General features: G+C 40.4%; 1 protein-coding gene across 1 annotated transcript in view; it reads right to left on the bottom strand.

Annotated features, from left to right (window-relative positions):
* The window catches only part of KATNIP (katanin interacting protein), a 179,715-nt gene that overhangs the window by 133,564 nt on the left and 21,773 nt on the right, over positions 1-24,378 (bottom strand). The window contains exons 5-8 of the mRNA XM_089691998.1: positions 17,195-17,274; positions 12,059-12,184; positions 8,645-8,849; positions 2,003-2,148 (exon numbers count right to left, since the gene is read on the bottom strand). Of these exons, the coding sequence (XP_089548124.1) occupies positions 2,003-2,148; positions 8,645-8,849; positions 12,059-12,184; positions 17,195-17,274 (557 nt within the window). The remainder of the gene's footprint in view (positions 1-2,002; positions 2,149-8,644; positions 8,850-12,058; positions 12,185-17,194; positions 17,275-24,378) is intronic.

The following is a 24,378-nucleotide window of genomic DNA, read 5'->3' as shown; positions in this document are numbered from 1 at the left end:
ACATGCTGAAAACAGAATTGGTTATAAGCATGAAGATGCCTCACAGAAACTTGCTGGTTGCTTCCTGCTTATTTCAGCCCTCTTGCAGGCGGCTTAATCCTTTCAGGACCACAGTCCCTATAGTCTGGGTTAGAGGCTCTTTCCTACTCAAAATCTCATGGGGCTGTCAAATGCTGGGTCTCATATCAGGACTTAACAATCCTGAAAAAACTGTAAGTCAGTTTTCCCTTTATGACAGATTGCCCCAGAACCTCCCACCCTACATGGGAGAGAATCCCAAGTACTACCAACTGCTTTTTGTGTCCCCATTAAAGAGCCCACAACCCAAATAATGGGGACATATATCTCCCATCCAGGACCCATCCTTGGCATCCTGTACAATGGGAAATTTCTCTCTTGACCTGGGATGCATAAAGCAGCCACCTCATTCTCTTGAGACTAAGTCTAGATTCGAGGAGAAAGTCACCAAGTTTAAATTGTTCATGACGAGAAATGCTACAATGATATATTAGGGCCACCAACATTAAAGTGAATAACTACCCCTTACCCTGCCTATAAAGTGGCAAAGTGATACTGCGATTTATCTTATTAAAAGCCAGGAACCGGTGTCAATATACAGGGAAACCCTGGCTTACCTTATTCATGATGTTTAAACTACTAGAGGCCCAGGTTTCCCCGCCATAGTAGACATAGTAGACATACCCCTGAAAGGATCTGCATGGTCTGGGAACTTTATAAATAAGACTATGCCTCTGGACCTGTATAGCACCCTACAGCTAACTAAACACATTGCACCTTGTGCCTAGGCGAGTACCTAATGCAGGATCCAGTACCCGAAGCAGACATTACAGGTCAGCCCCACACAAAGGGATATGGGTATGGTTCCTCTCAACTAACATCGAGGGGTACAGATCTGGAAACTACTAGACAAACACATAAGCAATTATATCTTGACAGTAGTGTCAGAGCAAAAATGTAATCCCTTTAAAAGAAAAATACTTCTCTGGGGGAAAAAAGGTTCATCACCTACAGACACTATCAAAAAGCTGGAGTTTCACAGAGTGGGCAGGGTTATATGAGTGCACACTAGAGGCATCCCTAGCAAGTTTTTTTTGACAATGTCCTTTCACTTTAAGGTAGCCTGTATATAACCAATGGCCTATAAATACTAATCCTGTACTGTGCGAGATATTTAAAAGAAGTTTTTTTTTTTTAAATTATGCTTACCTAGGTGGATGCAGTATTGATCTGATCTAATCTGCATCTGTCCCCTGCAGGCTCTAAAGCTGAGAATTGAGTGATCAGACACCACTAAATGCTCAGTTCTCCCTGCCGCTCTGAGCAAAGAGTGGTGATTGTCAGTTACCGCCATCTGCTCTGACCCTGCCAAAGCTCACTGGAGAGCTGGGCTGTGGAGGGGCTGGCTCAAGCTCTCAGTGGATCACCGAGAGGCTCAACCAGGTGCCAGTCCAGGTTTCTGGGTAGATTCCAGGGGCTGACCTGTAATGTCTGCTTCGGGTACTGGATCCTGCATTTGGGTGGATTCCAAACATATGGTTGCGATCTTTCCCCAGTCTGGATTGGTGGAGTGATGCCAGCTGACCGCAGACTTTAGTCTGCTGTCAGCTAAAAACAGGTCACAAGAGTGCAAAACAAACTGCACTCCTGTGATCCACAGGAGAACTACAGCCAAACAAGCTTTGGTTAAAAATAAATGACCATTAATTCATTTAGAATTAAAAAATCTGAGCATATGAATTCTTTAGAGTGTGTTGCAGCATATCCCAGGAATTATAATAGTGCAGTTGATCATTTATCGCTCAGTTACAGCTGAAATGAAATGTACATCCTCAAAATAAATCATCCTTAGTCATGGCACTACAGCAACTAAAAACAAGACAATGTGTTTGGCTCCCAAGAGCGATTATATGCATGCTGTGTACAGTTTGTACCACAAAGATTAAAAGCAGGTTTGATTTTTACAGCTAATAAGAGGGCTTACTGTCTGTCTGCTGTTTGCTCTTTCGACTGCTTCATTTTCCTGTCGCATTGCATTTATAACTTGATATGCTGAATGGTCAGGATCCTGGCTAATTGAAATGGTTTTCTTGGAAGCAGATAGTGGCCTTGCTTGCCGGTTTCCTGGATCTAAAGCAAAGCAAAATTTTCAACAGGGGTAAAATCGAAATACACTTTTTTACATTTTGTTTTTAGACATACAAGCAATGTTCTTTTGAGTGGTATGTTTTATCGAAGTGTGTCATTCATTTTGTGGCTTATCCAGTGTTTTATAATATTTTGTTGTTCACAGTAGTTTTAGTATGGCTTCAAACATAGGAAATGAGTGTTACCTTTGGCTGTACCAGAGTTATGCAGACATCTTTAATAACAAGTGCGCTATGGTCATGAAGTGACTAAGCATTTATAGAAGATAAAATGGGTATGTTTGGCAAAACCTTTCTTGCACTGCAAGACGTGTAGGAAGGCTGTGTTTAACCACTTGCCCTCCAGAGGATTTACCAGAGGATGACCAGGCCATTTTTTACAATATGGCGCTGCGTAACTTTAACTGACAATTGCCCGGTCATGCAATGCTGCACCCAAAAGAAATTTATGTCCTTTTTTCCCCACAAATAAAGCTTTAATTCAATGGTATTTGATCGCCTCTGCGTTTTTTATTTTTTACACTATAAAAAAAGAAAAAAGACAGACAATTTTCAGAGAAAAACAATATATTTTTTACTTTTTGCAATGAAACATGCCCAGTAAAACAATTAAAAAAATCAAATTTCATCATAAATTTAGGCCAAAATGTATTCTGTTACGTCTTTGCTAAAAAAAAAAAATCCTACTACGTATAAATGAATTGGTTTACGTGAAAGTTATAGCGTCTACAAATGGCGGTATAGATACTGGATTTATTTTTTTTAATACTACTAATGGCAGCGGTCAGTGACTTATAGCTGGACTGCGGCAGGCATTCTGACACTGGGTGGGAACTGACCAGCTGTCACTGACATTTCCAGTGACACCAATATAGTGATCAGTGCTAATAAAAAGCACTGACACTGTTTTAATGACCATGGGCGGGAAGGGGGGTGATCAAAGGGTTAACTGTGTGCTGTGTGTGTGCTTTACTGTGTAAGCACATTGCTTTTTATTGCTCTGCTATGCAGAGCAATACAAAGCAATGTGCAGCTGACAGGGAAGAGATTTGTATTGTTTACACACAGGTCTCTCCCCCGTCCGTGATACAAGGCGATCGCTGGGGAATCACTGGCCAGGACCCGGTGATCGACAGGTGAGGCCGCTGTTGGTGGCGCGGGTAGGGCGTGTGCTTGATATCCGGAAATGCAAAATCACGTATATATACATACGTGATTTCTGCTATAGGGCGCGGGAAAGTGGTTAAAGCTTAAAAAAAAAAAAAAAAATATGCTTCAAGTTTCAATTCCCTAAAGGTTTCATCCCGTTTCTTTAAAATTATGTGTACATTTAGTCCCCAGAAATAGCTTTATAGTTCCATAGATCCCCATCTGTATTTATTTCCTTTATGCCTGTATCTATAATTCATTCTGCTCTCTCAATATCTACCTTTGTACCCACCCATTCAGATGCAGCGAGAACAGAGTGTTTAACTGATGATGAGTGCTGATCTTGAGTGAAAAGGAACACATCCCTGGCATCTTTTCAGACATGCTCCTTCGTCCTGGCCATTTGATGGTGCAGACTTTAGCAGTGCTGTGCTGGTCAATTTCTTGATCTCTCTACTATTCCAGAAGCAGGCCTGATAGAATGTAATCGAGCAACTGATGAGGAGATTGCATAAAGTCTACAAAATCCAGTAGCCAGTTCCCTCCCTTGAATATGCTGGCACTGTTGATGCACCCTATTCCTCCACTTCCACTAATCCTGGCATTACCCTTGAAACTGGCTACATACGGTAATTGTTTGAGCACTACATATCCATCTTGCAGCAGGAGCAGGTACAAGCAGAAGATGCTGGGAAAAGTAAAACTATGTGAACCTCTCCCTGACCTCTCTCTCTATACCTACCTACTGTACCTATTTAAATCATTGTTTAAATCATCCTCCCCTCATCCCAATATCCCACCAGCCCCCTTCAAACGGTCTATGCCTGGAGGAGATGAAATTGTTTGAGCACTCCATTTTTGCCTTGTTGCATGTGGATCCATGCTTATCTCTCATTTTGTTCTCAACAGAAGGACTGGCAGTGACAAAATGATTAAAAGAGTGTAGCAAGAGAGGGCTGGGTTAGAGAATGTCATCGCTCTTGAGGAGATCACACGCCAGGCAGAGAATTGCAAATATGAAGTAGCACCATCCTTTGAAGGAGCAGCAGCTGGTGCTTCCTGTAAGTCGGGCCCCAGTGTCAGACTGCACTTTTTTGGCAAGGAGGGGAGAGCAGAACATCCCAAAAGGCCAAAAAGGCAGAAGTTACAAGAGGGAAGAAATGTTAACAGTGTACAGCAGACATAAGCTGCCATCTGGAACTGCGCAAAAAAAAAAAAAAGAACTTACTATAGCCCCTCTCCCTAATTTCAACAGTCTGAGCCCCACCTTCGTCCAAGCTCTTTGTGCTGTGCTGCAACCCTTCCCACATAATCTAGCAGAAACTCCCTGACCTGGGTTTCCACAAAGTGGCAAATTCACAGCTACAATTTTACAAATATTATTTTATTTACATATGTGTTTATATAAAAAAAAAATCATTTTTGTTCTGTATTTTTTCGTATATTGATGTGGTGGTTGACACACAGTAGAGGCAAGGCATAAAAGCAATCCCTCTGCTTTGCTCCATAATCGTTTTCTTTTAAGGCGCACAGAGCAGAGCCTGTTGTATTTTTTAAATATTAATTTATTTCTTTATAATCAAGGCATAGCTGCAACCACAATGCAGGTTTGGGAGGGGGGCAGGGGTAAGGGAGGACAAGGCAGCAGCAAAAAGAGGGGAAACTCTACAGCCACAGGAAAGAGCAGGCAGCAGCAAAAATTAAACATATAGTAGCTGCATAGCTATTCACTTAATAAAGACTATAGTTCAAAAAAAGAAAGAGAAAACGTGTAAAAAGAAGACCAGGTGGCAATCTTGCAAATCCAAGATTCAGATGTTTGATGCTGAAAAACCCACAAAGCACTAATTGGACTAATAGGGGGTGCTTTGATCTGGATAGGAAGAACCTTGCCCTTGAGGTAATAAGCATGAATGAGGAGTTCTTAAATCCACCTAGTGATAGCAGATCAAGAAGCAGGCTGACACCTATAGGGATCTTTAGGAATGACAAAGCAAAGGAACTGTAGCTGAGAGAAGCTTGAACAGCGCGTACTACTACTACTAATGGAGGGAGGATGTTTGGGAGCAGAACATGAAAGAACAAAGTCCTGGTTAAGGTGAAAGGAATAAACCACACTGGGAAGAAAAGAGGCCCTGGGCCTTAAAATAACCTTTTTAAACTTCCTGAAATGGAATAAATTTGCCTTGCACCAAGAAAAATACGATTTTCAAGTGTGATTGCATAATTTGCGAGAGTTCAATTTCCTAGCTTTCAAAAGCATAGGGATAACCCAATCCGACAGGCCTCTGTCCCTCAGGACCAGGGCTTTAACAGCCAGGTTAGTATATCAGTTACCAAGAAGCAGGATGATAAATCATCCCTTGGGACAGAAGATTCAGAAGATAATCTGGGAGGGCCCATTTGCCAGGAGTCCAGGTACCACATCTTTTTGTGCTACTTCAGTGTGATGCGAATCACTGGAATGCCCTCCAACTCAATCCTGCGGAGTAGGCGAGGGAGGACAATCAGAGGAAGAAAGATACAGATCACATTGATCCCACTGAGTCTCCAGAACATCCACTGCAAAGGCTAGAATATTCTTGGATCCTTTTCAGGCCTGCTCAGTTTTTTGTTGAACCTGAAAGCCAGGTGGTCCATATCATGCATTCCTAATCTATGATATAGGGCCTGAAACACCTTGGGGGTGAAGAGATCAGACTCTGGAGTCAAAATGCAGATTGGCACCAGAGCAGCATGGAGAGTCGCTTGCTTTTGCAGGGATATTGGTGGGTTTGATAACTTGAAGCAGGAGGAGGTAGTGCTCGAAATTCTAGTTTGTAACCCCTGGAAACCACATTTTGGACCAAAACATCTGAAATGTCCTGGGATCAGGTGACCACAAAGTCCCAATTCCAGAAATTATTAAGAAAAAAAAGATCTACTCTTGCCCCCCGCATTGTAAAGGTGTCTAGAAGATACAAGAATAGGCAGGATTACTTAACTTATACTCTGCTCTGGCATCAGCTTCTGTACAAAGGTGGACCTTTCGCATCATTATATGCAATGTAGAGTGAGTGTACGACCATAGGTGGGAGCGCCTTAAGCCAGCCATACCTGGATTGAAGTTTTGGGTGGTTCAGCGAGACAAGCTGAATTTCGATCCATGTATGGGCAACCTGGTTGTACCCTAATTGATCGACTTGTTTACAACCGCCCTGTTGTTTTATTTTTCAAATGATTAGTGCCGCCAGCTATAGCTGGTAACACTAAACATTGGAGTCTCATGGGGTGGGAAGGGTTATACGAGTGCCCGCTAGAGGAGGTCCTAGCAAGTTTTTTGCCAGTGTCCAATGACCTGAAAGTTGCCAGCATACAACCCATGGCCTAGTAACACAAGCACTGTCTTGTACTGTATGAGTAAGATATATGTGTTTGATAAAAAGTTGTGCAAATGTCACGTGACATAAAAAATTTCAACTATAACCATTTTATTGTACAGGGCCACTGCTTTCAGAAAAAAATATAACTTGGGGGTTTGAAATAATTTTCTCGAAAAAATTAAGATTTTAATGTGTGTTTGAAAAATTACAAAGTTGCCCTGGATGCAAAGAGATTAAACAAGAACATTAAGCAACACAGTAATGACATCATGAAATCTCAATTCAAATCTCCTTTGACTAGCAGTCAAGAAAGAACTGCCTTATATCCCACACAGGAGATATACAGCCATCAGTCCCATGAAGACTGAGACTGAACTCTGCAGTCACTTTTGCAGCAGTTTTCTTATTCCAGGTCACAATCCTGCACAATGTCCTTTTTGCCTCTTTCGGTCAGTTGACCATGTTGACTGTGATTATGCTTATCAGACAACATTTTCCCAGAAACTGTATATGTCATCATAATCTTTGATATTGTACTTCGAGACATGGCAAATAAATTGGCAACTTTAGTCACAGAGGCACTAGCTATGTGGGCATCAAAAATTGTCCCTCTTTGAAGCTTAGTAAGCTCTGACACGACTGGGAATAACTAGCAACGCACAGTGAATGACGAAAGTGAGGCTTCCCACCTGTAAGCTAGGTGCCTCATCACACAGCGGAAGCAAAAGAATGTTACATCACTACCGCTTTCAATGTGTCATCAATTTCATACCTGCAAATCATGTAGTGTTTCCATTTTCTTTCTAACGTGTGTGTGTGCGTGTGTATATGTATATAATATATATATATATATATATATATATATATATATATATATATCTACAAAACACACATATACTCACACACCAATATCTAATGCATTTCCTACTGCAGAAAAAATGCTTACGCTTCTTGCATAAAGATGTGATAATTTCAGCTGCGAGGCCAGTGATAAAAGCCTCTATATATAGTATGTTCAGCAGTGAAGCTTTGTTCTTGCTTAAATATTTATTTAAACACTATTTAGAGTGTCACTATGAGCAAAAAAAAATAAAAAATGTACATATATGATGCAGTCTGTCACTAGCATTAGGGCTACTTCCACACTGATGCACGGCAAAAACGCATATACGTTTTTGCCATGTTTTTACTTCATTTTCATTGCCTTTGTGGTGCATTTTTAACAGGAAATGTGACTCAAAAATGCACCAAAAACGCACCACGGGTGCATTTTTGACACATTTTTCATTGATTTCAATGGGGAGGTGCATTTTTGGCGCAGTTTTTTTTAACCGCACCAAACATGTACCAAAAATACAGCAAGCAGGACTTTGAAAAAGTACCATTTCAGTGTGAAGAGTTCCATAGGAATAAATGGTCACACATTTTTCTTCCGCTTTTTTTTTTTTTTTTTTTAAAAGCAAAAGCAGAAGAAAACCGGACCAGTGTGAAAGAAGCCTAACACTGACATTTTTGTTTTTCCAAATTCTCCTTTAACAATTTTTTTTTTTTTACGTGTGACCCAGTACATTCATTTTTCCACTTCCTGTAATAGATTAACAAATCTGTTTGATATAAAGCAACGGCAGCATTGTCACTCTGTGGACAGGGTTGTCTTAGATGGAAATATGGATTTAAGGGATCTTTAGGTAAAAAGACAAATAAAAGATCAACTTCAGTTAATAATCACAGCAACAGAATTTTTTTTTCTCTTGAATTGGCATAAAGGTTTAAGTTATATAAATAAAATCTGACTAGAAAGCAACTCCCAACCCAGTGTTATATGGGTTGTTCTAAGTGTAACTACAACTTTGGCTGGACAGTCTTTAAAGTTCACAGGGGCTAATAGGTATTTTTAGCTCTTGAACTTTACTCATATTTGTCATCCTCATTAAATTCATTTGTAAATCTCAAAGTAAGCATTCTTACCATTAAATTCTAGCAAAACTAAATTTCCTGGCATCAGTCTTTTTTGGCTGACAGCTGAAGATACAGGCCTTAGTTCAGTTAAACTTTTGGTAAGTTCATGTGTTTCATCTTCAAGGATTTCTTCAGGGTTGTCATATTCATCAGCTGAGCTGTCACTGTTGCCATGCTCCAGGCACAAACTTTGCTCCAAGCTTTCCTTTAAAGCCTGCAAAAACAATTTTTCAATTGTTAGACATCAGTTACACTACTTAGATTCTAAAATAAAGTGTGTTGTGATCTGGAAAGGTAAGCGGATTTAAACTTGCAATTCATATTCATCATTATTTTCACCATTTTGTATTCATTCTGTAACAACTATAAAACCGCTTAAATCTTAACTCTGGGATAAGCAAATACTGTATAGCCTAAATACAAAATGTGTGTGTATTCTACCTTGATTCTTGGTGTGCTCTGTGTTTTTCCTACAGATCTTTACAGTAATCCAGTGTGAAATATTGTCTCTCTGCAGGAGCTTATTGTAATAAGACCGGTCACTGCTGATCTTTCTCCTTGTACAGGGTAACTGGTCTTGTATCTGCCCTTCCTGTGGTTTTCTGCAGGCAGCCTGTAGTGGGTGGAGCCTCCTGTGCCCCTCCCATAGTTCTGCTCTCTGCACATTATATGTACAACTCATTAATGATGTCACCACTACTTTTACAAGGCAATAACTGGATTTGTGGAGTGATCTGGTGTACACAAAGTGGAAACTAACCTTTGTAGCTATTAAAGAATACATTTAACTTGAAGTTTTTTGTGTATAGAAATAAAGTGAACAAAGCAATTTAGGAGATACCATTGCTGAGGTGGTTCTGAAAGTGCTAGAGACCTAATGGTTATGCTGATACATTGTATTTACCAAAAGGCAAACAAGGCATTTGCCTTGGGCGGCATTTTTCAGGGGGAGAGCACATCCCTCGGAAGAAGGGACGTACGCGGTATGGGGACCTGGTGAGTTCCGAGAGAGACTGCAGGTTTCATGACAGTGTATGCACTACCCCATTCTTGATCCCAGGGATATCCAGAGATGTGAAGGCTAGTGTCTTTCTCTGGCTCGCCGTGGCGGATGGTGGCTGGTGTATGGGTGGTAGTGGTAGTGGAAGGCTCTCCTGGGGGTGGGTTGTTGGTCAGTGTCGGGCTATCTCTGCAGGGGGAGGGGAGGTTGTATTGCCTAGGGCAGCACATTGACCTAGAGGTGAATGTCTTTCTTTGTTGGCTTTGAAATTCGTCTATCAGGTAGATACATTTAGACACGCATCTTTTCTTTCAGTTTCTTCTTTGCATAACCCCCGTGCATCATTTCTCCGAGGTGAGGGGGGGGGGGGGGGGGAGATATATTCTGTACAACTCAATTACCATGATGCACTACCTGTGTGACCACATCCACACTGAGGACACACATCCATAGGAGGTGGGTGTATACTGTTCATTGACTTACTTGAATCTGATTATACAGCCATTCTTAGAGGCCCTTTTTCTTCTTTCTTTGCAGTTTGGTGGAGAAAAGGAGCAGGGCATAGGAAATTGGTTTAAAATGGCCACAGTCTAAAAGGAAACATTAACTGTTCTAGAATAAACGTCTGTGCTATGCAATACAATTCTATCACTGAAAGTGGATCTGAACTCGAAAAGTAAAGGTTTGCCATCTTATAGGTAAAACGTACAGCTGTTAACTGTACCTAAGCAGTACCCTGAAAAATATATCTGGTCTGGAATTCCATCCAAGCTTCCTGGTATGTTGGTGTGCCCAATGCACCCATGTAGCTACAGCCTCATTGGCTGTATATCTACAGTGTGAGATTAAGACACTCGTGCCTCTGACTGCTAGTTTCACAAGATTTGGTGGAGTATCTACTGTGCTGGTCACTGTTGTTGGAGGCTCTAACACGTGGAAGCAAATTTGCTGCCTCTACCAAAATGGCTGCATGCATGCAGAGACACAGTAGAGAGCAATGCTAGTCCTTTGCCCTTCACCTGCCTTTTCTTTTTTTTTTTGAAGTTGCAAAGTTCAGTTCCTCTGCTGATATCTCAAAATTACAACATAACGATTAGCTTTTTATACTGGAAGATTTAATATAACCAATTTAATCCTGAAAAAAAAACCAGGCCTGTTTACATTTAGCACCAATTTCATATCAGAAGTAGCTGCCTTACCCTCATTCACTAAGGCCTTTCTTATAGATTATGTGGATGAATATTTCTTCTAGAGCTCATTGGTTAACTGAGGATTTCAGTTCTTCTAAAAAAGGGTTCATTATCCTTCCTAGAAGCTTTTGACACAATCTAAATCAAAAATCTAGTAGCTATGCCCCACATACATTACAAACCCAGTACAGCTTAGTGTCTTGAGGAGGTACAACATTCCTAGGGCTGCGAAGAAAAGACAGCAGCAATGGCGGATTACGATACCTACGACGATCAGGCCTACAGTAGCTTCAGAGGAGGCAGAGGGAAGATCCTTTATTGGTTTCTGTAAGCCCCTTTTCTGGAGAAGTCCGGTCCCTGATTTTGGCTTTCTGAGATCCTCCACAATGATCAGCACAAACGCTACTATACCAGTGGCATTCTGGTGAGTTCACATCCAAAAGAGGTGGTGGATTTCCGCTCTGGATCATGAGTACTTTTGAATATCCTACTTGGTATTGCTGCACCTTGTAGTACTACTGATTTCTTCACTAGATGAAGAGTACTTATTTCACCTTGACATTTCTGTGATTTTTTTAGTACCACAGACTATTCGTGTTTATCACACAAGGATTGCTGAGATTTGTAGTGACACAGACCTTTTTTATTATTTGATTTATAAGATTTGATGTGTTTTTATCAGGTTCACATCATATTGATATTGTATGCTCACTATATTCACTTAAGCACTTGGAGATTTAATATTTAGCTCTGCACTTCTATTTGTATTTAGTATTGTGTGTCTTGTTACCTTTGCCCAATTTGTGCTAGCAGCCTTTTACTTTCTGCACTCGCCTTACATCTTGTATTATAAGCACATAAGCCTACTTTAATACAGAAGAGACATAGTATGTGTCTCTTTTTGCAGTAAAAATCCTTCCTGTTCACAAAATATTTGAATGGATCGCATTTTATGAATGGTACTGCACGCCAAATGCAACAGCAAGGATAGTTTTTGCTTCACAGCGATACAAAGCATCGTGGCTATGGCATATGTACATCCCCCCACCCCTGCCGCCTTTGCAGCTTAAGGAAGAACAGTTGGGGCAGTAAAACAGCAGCTCAAACACTTGTCTTTACCACCCCCCCACCCCCTTCCCCAACTGCAAATGTAAACTAGGCCTAAGGTAATCATCTTTCAGTGAAATTTCACCCTAAACACACAGAACATAAAAACAAATGGAATAGCTTTACCTGTTGTTCATGATCATCACTCTGATCAGAAGGCACATTTTCATCAGTTTCAAAGTCCTCTGAGTAATTCACATTTGGGATGATATGAACAGCTGATCCTCTTTCAGATTTAATGTTTATGGAACTCTACAAATATAACACAGTCACTTATAACAATATTGTAAAATAAAAAAAATTAAATAAAAAGCAATCAATGAACAATGACAGTTTTACAGCACCTTAGCATTAACAAACAAAACCTGATTTTCTTTTTCGACTGAGTAGTAGATCTGCTTACATAAAAAAAAGCACAGACAAAACAGTTGCCTGAGCTTTCATTATTCAGAGGGCTAGATGTTCATCTAACCCTAACTGAAGAAAGGAAAGCACACAACACACCTAAGCATTACTGAACCAAGGTTTGAAAGGTATCCAAGGGAAGGTCCAAGTACTTCAATCAATGCAATGGAATCAAAGGCCTCCAAGATCCACAGCATGACTGACACTGGTTTCCCAGGACATAAAAGTCTCTTTGCAAAGCAAGAGATCATACAAGTAACCCAACAATTGGGATATCTTTGAGGCGAAGAAGACCTAGAACCAGAACGGGGACCTTTGTGAATACCCCTGGGGGCCAAGGTAAGACTAAAGGGAAGAACCAAACACCGATAACGGTGTTTACCCACAGCAAATCAAAGACAACTTTGTTTCACAAATTATTTTATTGGGTTTTAAAATATTTTGGTAAGTGTCATACAGCAAACATGCCAAACAGAATAATAAGAAAGAGTAACAGAGGCAAGGACATATAAACAGGTCCACCAGGCAAGGGAGAATAGAGAATAGAGTTACATTGCTTGTTATACAAAAGGTATAGCTAGCTGCACATTTGCATCAACGAGATGACACATGGGTCATACTGTTGGCAACAAATGCTGCCGGTGAAGGCACTTGGCCTCGTATGAGGGGAGAGGGGAGGAAGGTGTCATGGGGTCAAATAGAGGGATCAGAATTAAAGGGAGAGAAGTAGAAAGTAGGGAACGACCTTCTAGAGGTAAATGGCAAACAGTGCAGAAAAAAGAAAAAGAGGAGGAAGAGAGAACTTGCCTGAGAGGAGGGGGAGGTAAAGAAGGTTCCTGTTGGGTCCAGCTTGCTTCGCAGTGCAATGATGGCCCATTCAGGTGATCATATGCAAAGTAAAGAATGGCCTAGAATAAGGTGGTCATTATAGGTTATTCATGGTTCACAAATTATCAAAAATCTGGCATGGCTATCTGTGAGTATAGAGGTGATGTTCTAATGGACTATGGTTCCCAAAAGCCTCTGCTTGACCTCTGCAAAATTAACAAACTTGGCACCAGGCCCTGGCAAGCTTTTGTTGGGCTGCCAGGAAGACAAACCCCACCAGCTTCCTCTGGGCTTTAGTCAGAGAAGGGATTGGCCTATGTAGTAAGGCTTCCCAGGGGTTGTGTGTGAGAGAGATATTTAGGACAGATATGATCATTTTATAAACTCGTGTCCTAAATCGCATTGCCTTCGGGCAAGACCACATATATGGAAAAGAGTGCCTTGTTCCCCAAACCCCTGAAAAACAGGTGGAATGCGGAGGAGACAAATTTGGCTACAGGCACTGGGGTCATATACTAACGTGAAAGCAATCTGTAAGTATTCTTTTGAGCAAATACTGTTTATCACAGGAACATTTAGGAGAATTTAGCCAAATTTGGTTCCAGGTGGTTTAAGCTACAGTTTTGCCTAGGCCAGCTTGCCACTTTGAAACATAGGGAAGTGTGTGACAGCCCATATAATCTTTGAGTGAGGCATATAAATCTGAAACTAGATCTTTCAGGTAAAGGTCTTTTTGGCAATGGTTTTCAAATGGGGTAACACTTAAGAAGATTGCAAATGTGGTGCTGCATTTGAGTGCATCAGAAAAGCTCATTAGCTGGAAATTGCCAAAATTCCCATAAACATTCAAAAGATTTAATACAGTCAAGCGCCAGGAGTTCATAAACATATTTAAAAAAAAAACTGAAAAGGTAAGCCTACATGGCCTATATCCAACCCAATAAATCAAGGAAAAAATATTGAAATTGCTTTATTATCACAAAACAAGATAGGTCAAAATAACTCTTTTGTTTAATGTTTTGTAATAGCAGGCCTTCCACCACCCTTCTCTGATATAATACAGACGTGGACAGTCGTGGTCTATGGCAGAGCCAGATGAAAAACAAACAATCTGCCTTGGGCAGATGCACCTTCTTTTTTTTTTTCCATTCACTGAGCCTTATACCTGAACATCTGAGGTAAGAGATAAGGGCTTCCCCGATTTCAGGGCTGAGTAGAAAATGCACTACAAAAGGTCTGGCCTCAGGGTCAGATGCATTTGTCTGAGTCTCTTTGTCCCACACTGCCAGAATGTTCTGTTGCAATGGTCTGTAGTGAAAGTGGATGTACAGCACAGCCTCCAAGAGGCAATCATTAGACCCAAAACCGTCATGCATTCTTCAAGTGAGGGTTTCCCCACGGCCTGAAGGGCCTGGGCATGTGAGCAGAGGGACAGGAGTTTGTCCAAAGGCAGGTAGATTCTGAACAGGACTTTGTATAACATCAGGCTCAGGTGCCCCAATCTGTGAGATAGGTCCAATGACAACTTGCTACATTGAGGATCCAACCTCAACCTCTGCAGAGTCTACACGGTCTGCTTAATGTTATTCAACAGGCACAGGAAGAAAAAGTATTTTAAAAGATCTTCAAGGTGCTCCACAACATGAATCCCTGAGTAGAGACAAGCCAGAGAAAGCACCTTGGTGAAAACTTAGGTGGCTGTAGTAAGGCGAAAGGAGATGTTAAATTTGTAATGCTGATAACCCAGTACAAAATACAGACAACATTGAGATGGAAATATTGAAAAGTGTAAATGTCCTGGATGTTAACTGAGGCCAGAACATCATTTGAAAGGAGCAATGCAATGACTGGCAGTTTCCATGTGGAACCTTTAAATCAGTAGGAACAAGCGGAGAGTCTTAAGATCCAGAATGGGACAGACACTTCCATTTGGTTTTGGAACCATAAAAAGGTCACCAGATGCTCCCTCACACTGAGAAGTAGGGGCTTCCCATCACTGGGAAAAGAAGCCCTGGAACCAGGCTTGGTTGGTTTGAAGGGCCATGTCTTCTTGCAAAAGCATGTTTCTGCCTTAGATTTGGAACTTGAAGATTAAAAGGGATGAAAGGAACCTTTCTTCCTAACCTCAGAAGTAGAAGTCCCACTAGAAGAGGTGCGAGTCTTCTTTTTCTAGGTGAGAAGTGTACTCTTACCACCTGTAATCTCCTTGATGTACTTATCCAAGCTGGTACCAAACAGGTGTTCACCTTAAAAGGATAACCGCTCAAGGAGATATTTTGCATGGGAGCTCAGCTTACCAGCATTTAAGTCAAAGAATCCTCCACATGTGAATTGATGAATCTTATCCTGGAGATCTGATGAAGCGTATCAAACTATTCATGAAGAAGTGCAAGGCTGTAGGTAAAAAGGTCTGACAGTAGACTGAGGCACACGTTGGGATGGAACTAGGATTTTGAGCCATGTGTTTATTCCAGACAGCAATGATCTGGCAAACTGCCACTGAAGAACCATAGGTTGTATTGCAGGGCCCACCAAGGAGAAAAAAAAAGCTTTAAAGAGGGCCTCTAACTTGTATATCAGCTCCTTGAACACTGGCTTATTCTTAACAGAGACTGTGAGGGTCTTGTTAAGACAAGAAATGGCTGGATCTACAATAGGAACTGCTTATTTTTGTAACAAACATTCTCAAGAGAATACTGCTGAGTGAAACGTTTTGGAAAACTAAATGTCTTCTCTCAGTTCCTATACATAATAGGGTCTACCAACAAGCGGACCAGGAAAATCTTAGCTGGTTGAGGCAATTTAAGGGATCCCACAATGGAGTGAGCCTCTCTAACACTAAGCAGGAGTGTTCAGCACCAATAAGGCTAGCTATGGTATCCTTAAGTTTGGATGAAATCTCAGCTACAAATGTACACAACATGAAATTTAATGGGTTCTTATTAACAATCTACAGGTGCATCTCAATAAATTAGATCATCAAAAGGTAATTTATTTCAGTAAGCAATAAACATAAAAATTAAAAGAAACAGATGCTTGAAATATATCACTCTGTGTGTAATGAATCTATATATGAGTTTCACTTTTTGAACTGAATTACTGAAATAAATTAACTTTTTGATGATATTCTAAATTTATTGAGATGCACCTGTATATACAATTAAAAAAAAAAAAAAAAAATTAGAAATGTGCACATTTTTTTTTTTTTTACACACAGGTGAGTTGTCCTGATACTATTCTTCAGAAGAGGGATCATCCTCAACTACCACCTTGCATAATGTGTCTAGCTCAAAGGCAAAATCAAAGTCTGATTCAGGAGGAAAGGTCGACGAGGCACAGTTGTGACCCCTGCTATCTATGGCCTTGATAAGGCCAGACATTTTTGTTGTTGTTAAAAGATATACCACATAACTGCATCACACCACAGAGATGCACCACAGAGGACTACCTCCAACACAAGCTTTAAAAAAACACAATTTTATATATAACTTTCACATTCTCACAAAGATCTAAGGTAAAAACATAAAAATACACTGTTACTTTCTCTTTAGCGCTCGTTCACACTGGAATTGCACAGGGACACGCTCTGCATTTGTGTGGTTCAGTGCAATGCGATTTTCAGCTCATCACTTTGAACAGGCTGAATTCGCAGTGAATTGTACCAAAAGTAGTGCATGCACTACTTCTAAAGAAAAAAAAAAAAAACGCACTTTAACTGAATCACGTGGTACTGCGGTATCATGCAATCTGGTGCAGGTAAAAGCACTGTGTTTTCAATCTGCATTTGGAGTGTCATTAGGATTACATTGACACTCGCAGCAGATCACACAGTCAGTGCATTTTGAACATGGAGTGGGAAACATGATCGGAACGTGGCTTTCCTGCCCTGCGTTCTGGTGTGAACAGGATCTTCCTGAGAATTCGCTAAACAACAAAAATGATAATTTCAAGTATTTTCATACTGACAAAGATGGGATACTTTTACATTTGACAATACCAAATGAAATAAATAAAAAGAATTTCTGTTACCTGCACCCATGCTTTTCGTTGAATCTTGCCTGGAGCTGTATGATTTCTCCTTCCAACAACAGTTGTTCCATCATCTAAAACTAATCAAGCCAAAATAGATTTAATACAAAATAGATGGCCATCATAACCAAGTAGGAGTGATTAAAGGCCTAAGGGCTGGTTTACACCAGGCTTGCATTAGAAGAGTGTGCAGTCCTGTGCAATTCACATGCAGCTCTGTGAGGTACGATTTCAAGCCCATTCACTGCATGGAGCCAAAACTAGTGAATGTACGACTTTTTAAAATGCACTGGAACCGAATCGCATGGAACCGAATCAATTGGTTCAAAAGTACCATGTGACGTGGTGCAGGCAGGTGTGGGCAAAACGCACTGCGCTTGCAACCTGCGTTTAGGGTGTCAACATTTTATTGACAACTACTGCAGATCACAAAAGCAGTGCATTTTCCATGCAGGTTCAATTGCACAGGAACACACAGCAGGTTCCTGTACGATTCTTGTCCGGACATGGGTTGAACAAGCACCAAAAGTATTTGCAAAACCAAAAAGTGTGATTAACCACTTGACTGACAATTGTGCGGTCATGCAACGCTGCACCCAAATTTAATTTGTGTCCTTTTTTTCCCCACAAATTGAGCTTTCTTTTCGTGGTATTTGATTGCCTGTGTGTTTTCTATTTTTTGCGCTATAAAAAAAAAAAAAAAAAACGACCGACAATTGTGAGGAAAAAAAATATTTCTGACTTTTTGCGATTAAACATGTCCAGTAAAATTTTTTAAAAAAAATCAAATTTCTGCATAAATGTAGGCCAAAATGTATTCTGCTACATGTCTTTGACCACAAAAATTGGAGGCAGGTTAAAAAGTACACCCAGACCAATGCTGGGGGTTATTATTGTACCTACTGAAATCAACATGGGCTTTTTTTTGTGATTTTCGACACCAATGCTGGGGTTAGTATTGTGGTCCCTGACACCAATGCTGGGAGTTATTACTGTGACTATTGACATCAGTCCTGAAGACACCAATGCAATTAGTTACTATTGCAGCCACTGACAACAATGCTGGGGTTAATTATTGTGGCCACTGACACCAAACCTTGGGGTAATTATTGCAACTACAGAAACAAACGCTGTGTGTTTTGCCTACAGTCACTGACACCAGTAATGGGGCTTATTTTACTTTCACTTTCTCTTTAGTGTGCACTGCATTACACTACAAAACGTATGGCAGAACTGAAATCTTTGGATGTTGAGCTGAAGTACAGTCCAATCATTTTGAATGGGCTGTCTAACTTGATGCAATGCATCTCAATGCATGAAAACACACTGCTATTGTGCGACACTCAAAGCATCTGGGGCCTGCACTCAACGACCTCTATAATTTTCAAATTTACCACCACTGGTCTACAGGAACATTGAAACCAAATCCCGTTTCATAAGAAGGTTTTGTTGTGGACTAGGCATGTTTAAAAGCATGTTGTAGATATTAGATATTCAGTGGTTCTAAAGGTGAACGATTTTTACCTTAATACAATATATGCAGCCATTGAGCCAATGGAGATAGAGGAGGGACAGAGCCAAGCTGCACTCTGTGTGCTAATGGGCAATGACCATGCAGAGGAGCGCAGCTCGGGAGGCATGTTATTGGAGGCACTTGGCAGGGGGAGTATCCAGGACCACCGGGGGGGGGGGGTTGGGAAGATGACCAAAAACCATTGCACAACCTTTAGGGTCACTTTAACTTTATAGCAGTTAATCCTCCCATTCATTTCAAGTAAATAGACAGAGGTGATACATGTAACTTTATTCCTTAAGGATTAAATAACAGTGGGATTCTTGATGGAGCCACAATTTTAAAAGTGGCAAAATGCGCCCTCTGGGGGTTTCATATGAGGAAGCATGTGACTCACTTTCCTGTGACAGTGTTCAAATCGAATAGCTAATGACTTGACAAACAGTGCACGCTTAAGCACTGTAACATGACAAGGGAGCAATATCACTGTTAGCCCTTGTCGGCATTAGGCTGTGTGCTTGTATGAGGGTCTGGCATAGATTTTTGCATCCTGTACTTTTTGCTTGAATTTTGTATGAAGTTTCCCCTTAAAATCCATACAGGACCCCAGATACTGAACCCCCGGAGTCCTTAGCAACCAATGACAGTGGGAAGCTGCCATGGTGTTCAGGTCCCACCTTCAGAGAGAGCAAGGGATATAAAATACAAAGTGCCCACATCCCTAAAGAATACAAGGGGGGGAAAAGTCCTCTTTTTTGGTGGGACTTTAATGGCACAATTTACTTGTATGATAAATTTCAACAATTCAAAAAAGATTTTTTATAAAAACAGTACGAAATTTTATCTTTACAATATATAATTTATGTTTGTTATAGACATCATGCCTTCTTCAACAAAAATCTCTTCTTCAGAAGTGTTCATCTCAAAACGCATCAAGTGTGAACTATGCATGATCCATGATTAGATTTGCAATACCATCTCAGATGACACCGCCGCAATATGTATTGTAGCTTTTAATTTATTTCTGAAGATTGTAAAAATAAAATTTCATACGGTTTTTATAAAAAATTTCTTTTGAATTGTTGAAATTTATCATACAAGTAAATTGTGCCATTAAAGTCCCACCAAAAAAAAAAAAGAGGACTCCCCCCCCCCCCCCCCCCTTGTATTCCTACTTTTCACTGTTCTCCTTGCTGGATGCTCTGACATAAGGAAGCAAAGCCCTGCCTCTATGAAGATAGTCACATCCCCACAGAGCAAAGCAAGGCACGGTAAGTCAGTAATGTGGAAATATCAACTGCAGGGAGACTGGTTGGTGACTAGTCCTTTGCATTCTGCTTACTTCTTTTTGGGAATAGCATCCAGAGTGCAGCTTTCCTTCTGCCAGAGTTTATTGTCCAAAGCAATTTTGGCATTTGAAAATAAAGGAGATGATGGGGCTTAGTAGCAGCAGAGATCTAAAGGAGCTCCAAAGTGGCATATGGATCATCTGAACACAGGTTTCTGCATATAAAACATGGTTCCTGCACAACAGCACCAAGTTTACTTTAGGAAGATTTTAGGGCCATGTCATCAAAACACATAACTGCATGAGTTCTTCTTAGGCCGGTTTCACACTGCTGAGCTGCAGCACAGGTAGATCTGTGGTTTACGCATGGTTTTAGCTGCGGTCTTGTAGATTTTTAGATTGAGTGTTTCAGAAAAGGCACCAGAAATGTGAAACCTAATAGAAAGTCTATGGGACTGCAGCCAAACCCGCTGATACATCTGAGCTAAAGTCAAACCACAGCGCAGCAGTGGGAAACCAGCCTTACTGCTTGCTAATCTATTGGGTTCGGTAATCTGAATGATTTCCATTCACCACCTCAATACACTGTATATATTTTTTGTAAATTATTTATTAATTAGATAGATGCACTAAGGCAGAAAAAAAACTGTAAGAAACAGAATAACACATAAAAGTTACAATACCTAGACCAAGTAGTTTAACAAACATATTTTCTGTTACTTAGAATATAGGTAAAGAAAGTAAGGGAGCAGTGGGATGGAACAGGGGTGTTGGGAAAAGAAGGTCCTTGCGGGTTGGGACATAATAAATATAACAGTTAATTTGTATGAACAATCTGAAAACATACCCTGTCAATATTAAACACAAACATTTCTCAACAAAGTTGGACTACTGAAGTTGTATTAATCTAGTCCATGGGTTCCATATTTTATAAAAAGGTTTCTGCAATAATGTATTGTTTTTTTAACTTCACATAATTAGTCATGTTGGTTTTCCTTTTGTCTATCAATTGAATTTTATTTGAATTCCAATAATTAGACATAAGAAAATTGCCTATTAGGTCATGTCTATGTATCTTTTCTCTGGAAAATAAAAATTAGTCTAGAAAATGCATAAAAGGATTTAGGACTTTAATTTTAGAATGAACCTCATGAATTATTATGGTAGCTTCCCATCTTGAAGAAGCAGGCAAACCTGAGAAATGCATAGATGTACTGGATTCCTGAGATATTTATGCTTACTGTTGATAATGGTTACAAATTCCTTGATACTGTATGTAACAATACATAATAACTGAAACCATCAGTGAATATATTGATAAGATATTGCAACCTTTTGTATGTAATCAGTTCTCCAATGTTAGGGATACTCTCCATTTGTTAACCCTTTTACATGATGTATCGATACCAGTGGGCACGATATTGCTCACATTGCATATCAAAGCACTTTACTGCGCTATACCTCATAACAAGAGTGTACAAATAATTGAAAAAGTACTACGGCGCCTGCCCATAAAAAAACAAGGACACAATGACTTCATAATAAACACTCTTGAAGTTTTTATTAAAACATAAAAAAAATTCAATTCAAATGGTAAATTTTACTGCCAGGCTAAGGGAACAGCCATGGGCACTAAGTGTGCCCCAGCTTATGCCAACCTTTATCTAGGAGATTGGGAATCTTGGGCATTTACTGGAGGAGCGTCGTTGGTATGTCTGTCCAGGATTCTATCCTGGTACAGATACATCGACAACGTCCTCTTTCTCTGGACCGGCACTGTGAAGAAGGGGATTTTATGGCACAACTTTCGGTCAATCCGTACAACCTTCGTTTCACGAGTAGTTGGCACCAAAACAAAAGTTAAATTTTTAGACTTATCAATACAAATAATATCTCAATTAGCTATTATGACCACTCTATATAGAAAACCGACTGCTACAAACAGTTTATTATTACATGCAGACAGCTTCCATCCACACCCCTTAGCTAAGGGATTTCCGACCGGTCAGTACTTGAGAGCTTGAAGGAATTGTACGGATTTGACGGATTTTCAGACAGAAGCCAAGGAATTACAGGTGTTTTGTAGGCGAGGATACAAGGATAAATGGTTGGTAACAGCTTACAAAACGGTCCAAGGAGAGCAATCGAGAGAAATTATTGTTTAGCCATAGAGCGTGACGTAGATGACAGGAACAAAGTTACATTGGGCTTTCAATACATAGAAATTACCAAAACAGTTGAGAATGTATGTACAAAACATTGACACCTCTTTTCTCAAGGCCCCCTTGTGGGGAAGATGGTACCAGTAAAACCCAAATTTATATGTTGTAAGGTCCAATCCATTGTGCATTTATTGCTCCACAGAAACATCACATGGAAGCCTTCCATTTGTCCCAGAAGGGTCGGTTTCCTTAGGTGTAGACAATGTGACTATTGTAGCTACATGGTGGAGAGCGATAGGTTAACTTTGCCCACTGGAAGAATCCTCAGATGCAATCAAAGGGTTACGTGCAACACCTCTGGTGTTGTATACATTGTCACTTGCGCCTGTGGATCCTTTTATATTGGAAAGACCTTTAGATCAATACGTAGACGCTTTCAGGACCACATTTATGACATTGAGACATATCATTTAAGGGCTCCCTTGGTGCGCCACATCTGTTTACAGCACGATAGTGACCCATCATGTCTCAAATGCTGGGTGATTCAGGTTGTACCCCAAAATAGTCAGGGGGTGATTATGATAAGTGCAGCGCTAAAAATGATTTAAAAATATATATCCCACATAAAAATTAGCAATAAATTATTATAAATCATATTAAAAGTTCAATAAAAGTGACAGTCTGTGTGAATATAAGGTGCGGAATGGTCATGAAATCCAGTGATGGTGCTCCAAATGGCGTGGTAAAAATGATGCACTAACCAGATGCGTAATTTGAGTACGCATTAAATGTAACAGCAAGGGTCTCCTTAACAGGTAAAGGTCTGGTCAGGGGTGCGGCTAATCCTCCTTCAGGGTGGTGATGTTATAAGCCCAGCGGAGAGTAAGTAGATCCAGGTAGCCAGAGGTCCCTTTAAAGGGATGAATGGGTGAAGATGCCTGCTTACAGGAACTCTCTTCTCTGGGATTCAGTGGATGGATGGATGACTGGATCAAACGGGCTCTATAAACAAAATGCTCCTCAAAGGAGACCATGAAGGATGCCCATAGTGTAGTAGTTTAAGGATTAAATCGTGAAAAGATGGATGTTTGCAAACATTAAAATCAATAAAATAGCAGAAAAACAGCATCAGGTCAGAAGAGAACTAACCCTCCAGAAACTAAGATGGCTGCCAGGCCTCCACGTGGCGCCGGCAGCGTGACGTCACAACGTCCTGGCTCCTTCTAATGCATTTCGTGCGCACAAACTTCTTCAGAGGCAGATACCATTGACGCCATAACATTACAACAGTCTTTATATAGGTGAGACGGCACATGCATATTGCGCCGGCGCCATCTTGCCAGAGTCCTAAATACATACATGCTTTGGACCTGCTCAACTTTGCCATGAGCAAGAACTATATGTGGTTTGACAATAAGTATTTTTTGCAGACTAAAGGGGTGGCTATGGGGGCTAAATTTGCCCCTAGCCTAGCAAACCTGTTTATGTCCTACTGGGAAGAGGACATCATCTACGCCAGGGAGTGGCCCGAGTTGATGATTTATAAACGCTACATTGATGATGTCCTTCTACTTTGGAATGGGAACGAACAGTCCTTAATTTCTTCGGTACACTGAATAACAATAATATCAACATCAGTTTATCTTATAATTACAGTACCACAGAAATTAACTTTCTGGATCTTACGTTAATGAACTGCAATGGAAGTATCACTACTAAGTCTTATTTTAAATCATCAGACCGGACAGCTACATACCACTGGATAGCTGTCATCATCCCAGCTGGCTTACCAACATACCCAAGGGGCACTTCCTTAGACTCAGGAGGAACTGCACAGATCTACACAGTTACCATCTCCAAGCCACTATACTAAAAGATTTCTTGAGAAAGGCTACAATCGTGATGTCCTAGATAACACTTTAATGTCTGTGGTCAGTTTGAACAGGGAAGAATTATTAAACAATAACAGTAAACCCACTAAAAATATGATATGCCCATTTGTAACAACATTCTCAGTTCAACACAGATCTATACACCACATTAAGAAAAATTGAAAAGCGGATCCAGTGCTGACAGACATATTACCAGATGCACCGGAAGTTATTTTCCGCAGATCCACAACACTTAGAGATAAGATATCTCCCAACGTAGTTAACCCACCCGCTAAGCCCCTCTCTCTTTTTAACCTTAACGGTTTCTTCCCTTGTAATAAATGTATTGC

Source organism: Staurois parvus, unplaced genomic scaffold (genome assembly GCF_062004578.1).
Source record: "Staurois parvus isolate SC_StPar_1 unplaced genomic scaffold, SC_StPar_1.0 ptg000022l, whole genome shotgun sequence".
Classification (NCBI taxonomy): domain Eukaryota; kingdom Metazoa; phylum Chordata; class Amphibia; order Anura; family Ranidae; genus Staurois; species Staurois parvus.
The sequence above is the reverse complement of the archived record's forward strand: the minus strand, read 5'-3'. Positions and strand labels throughout refer to the sequence as shown.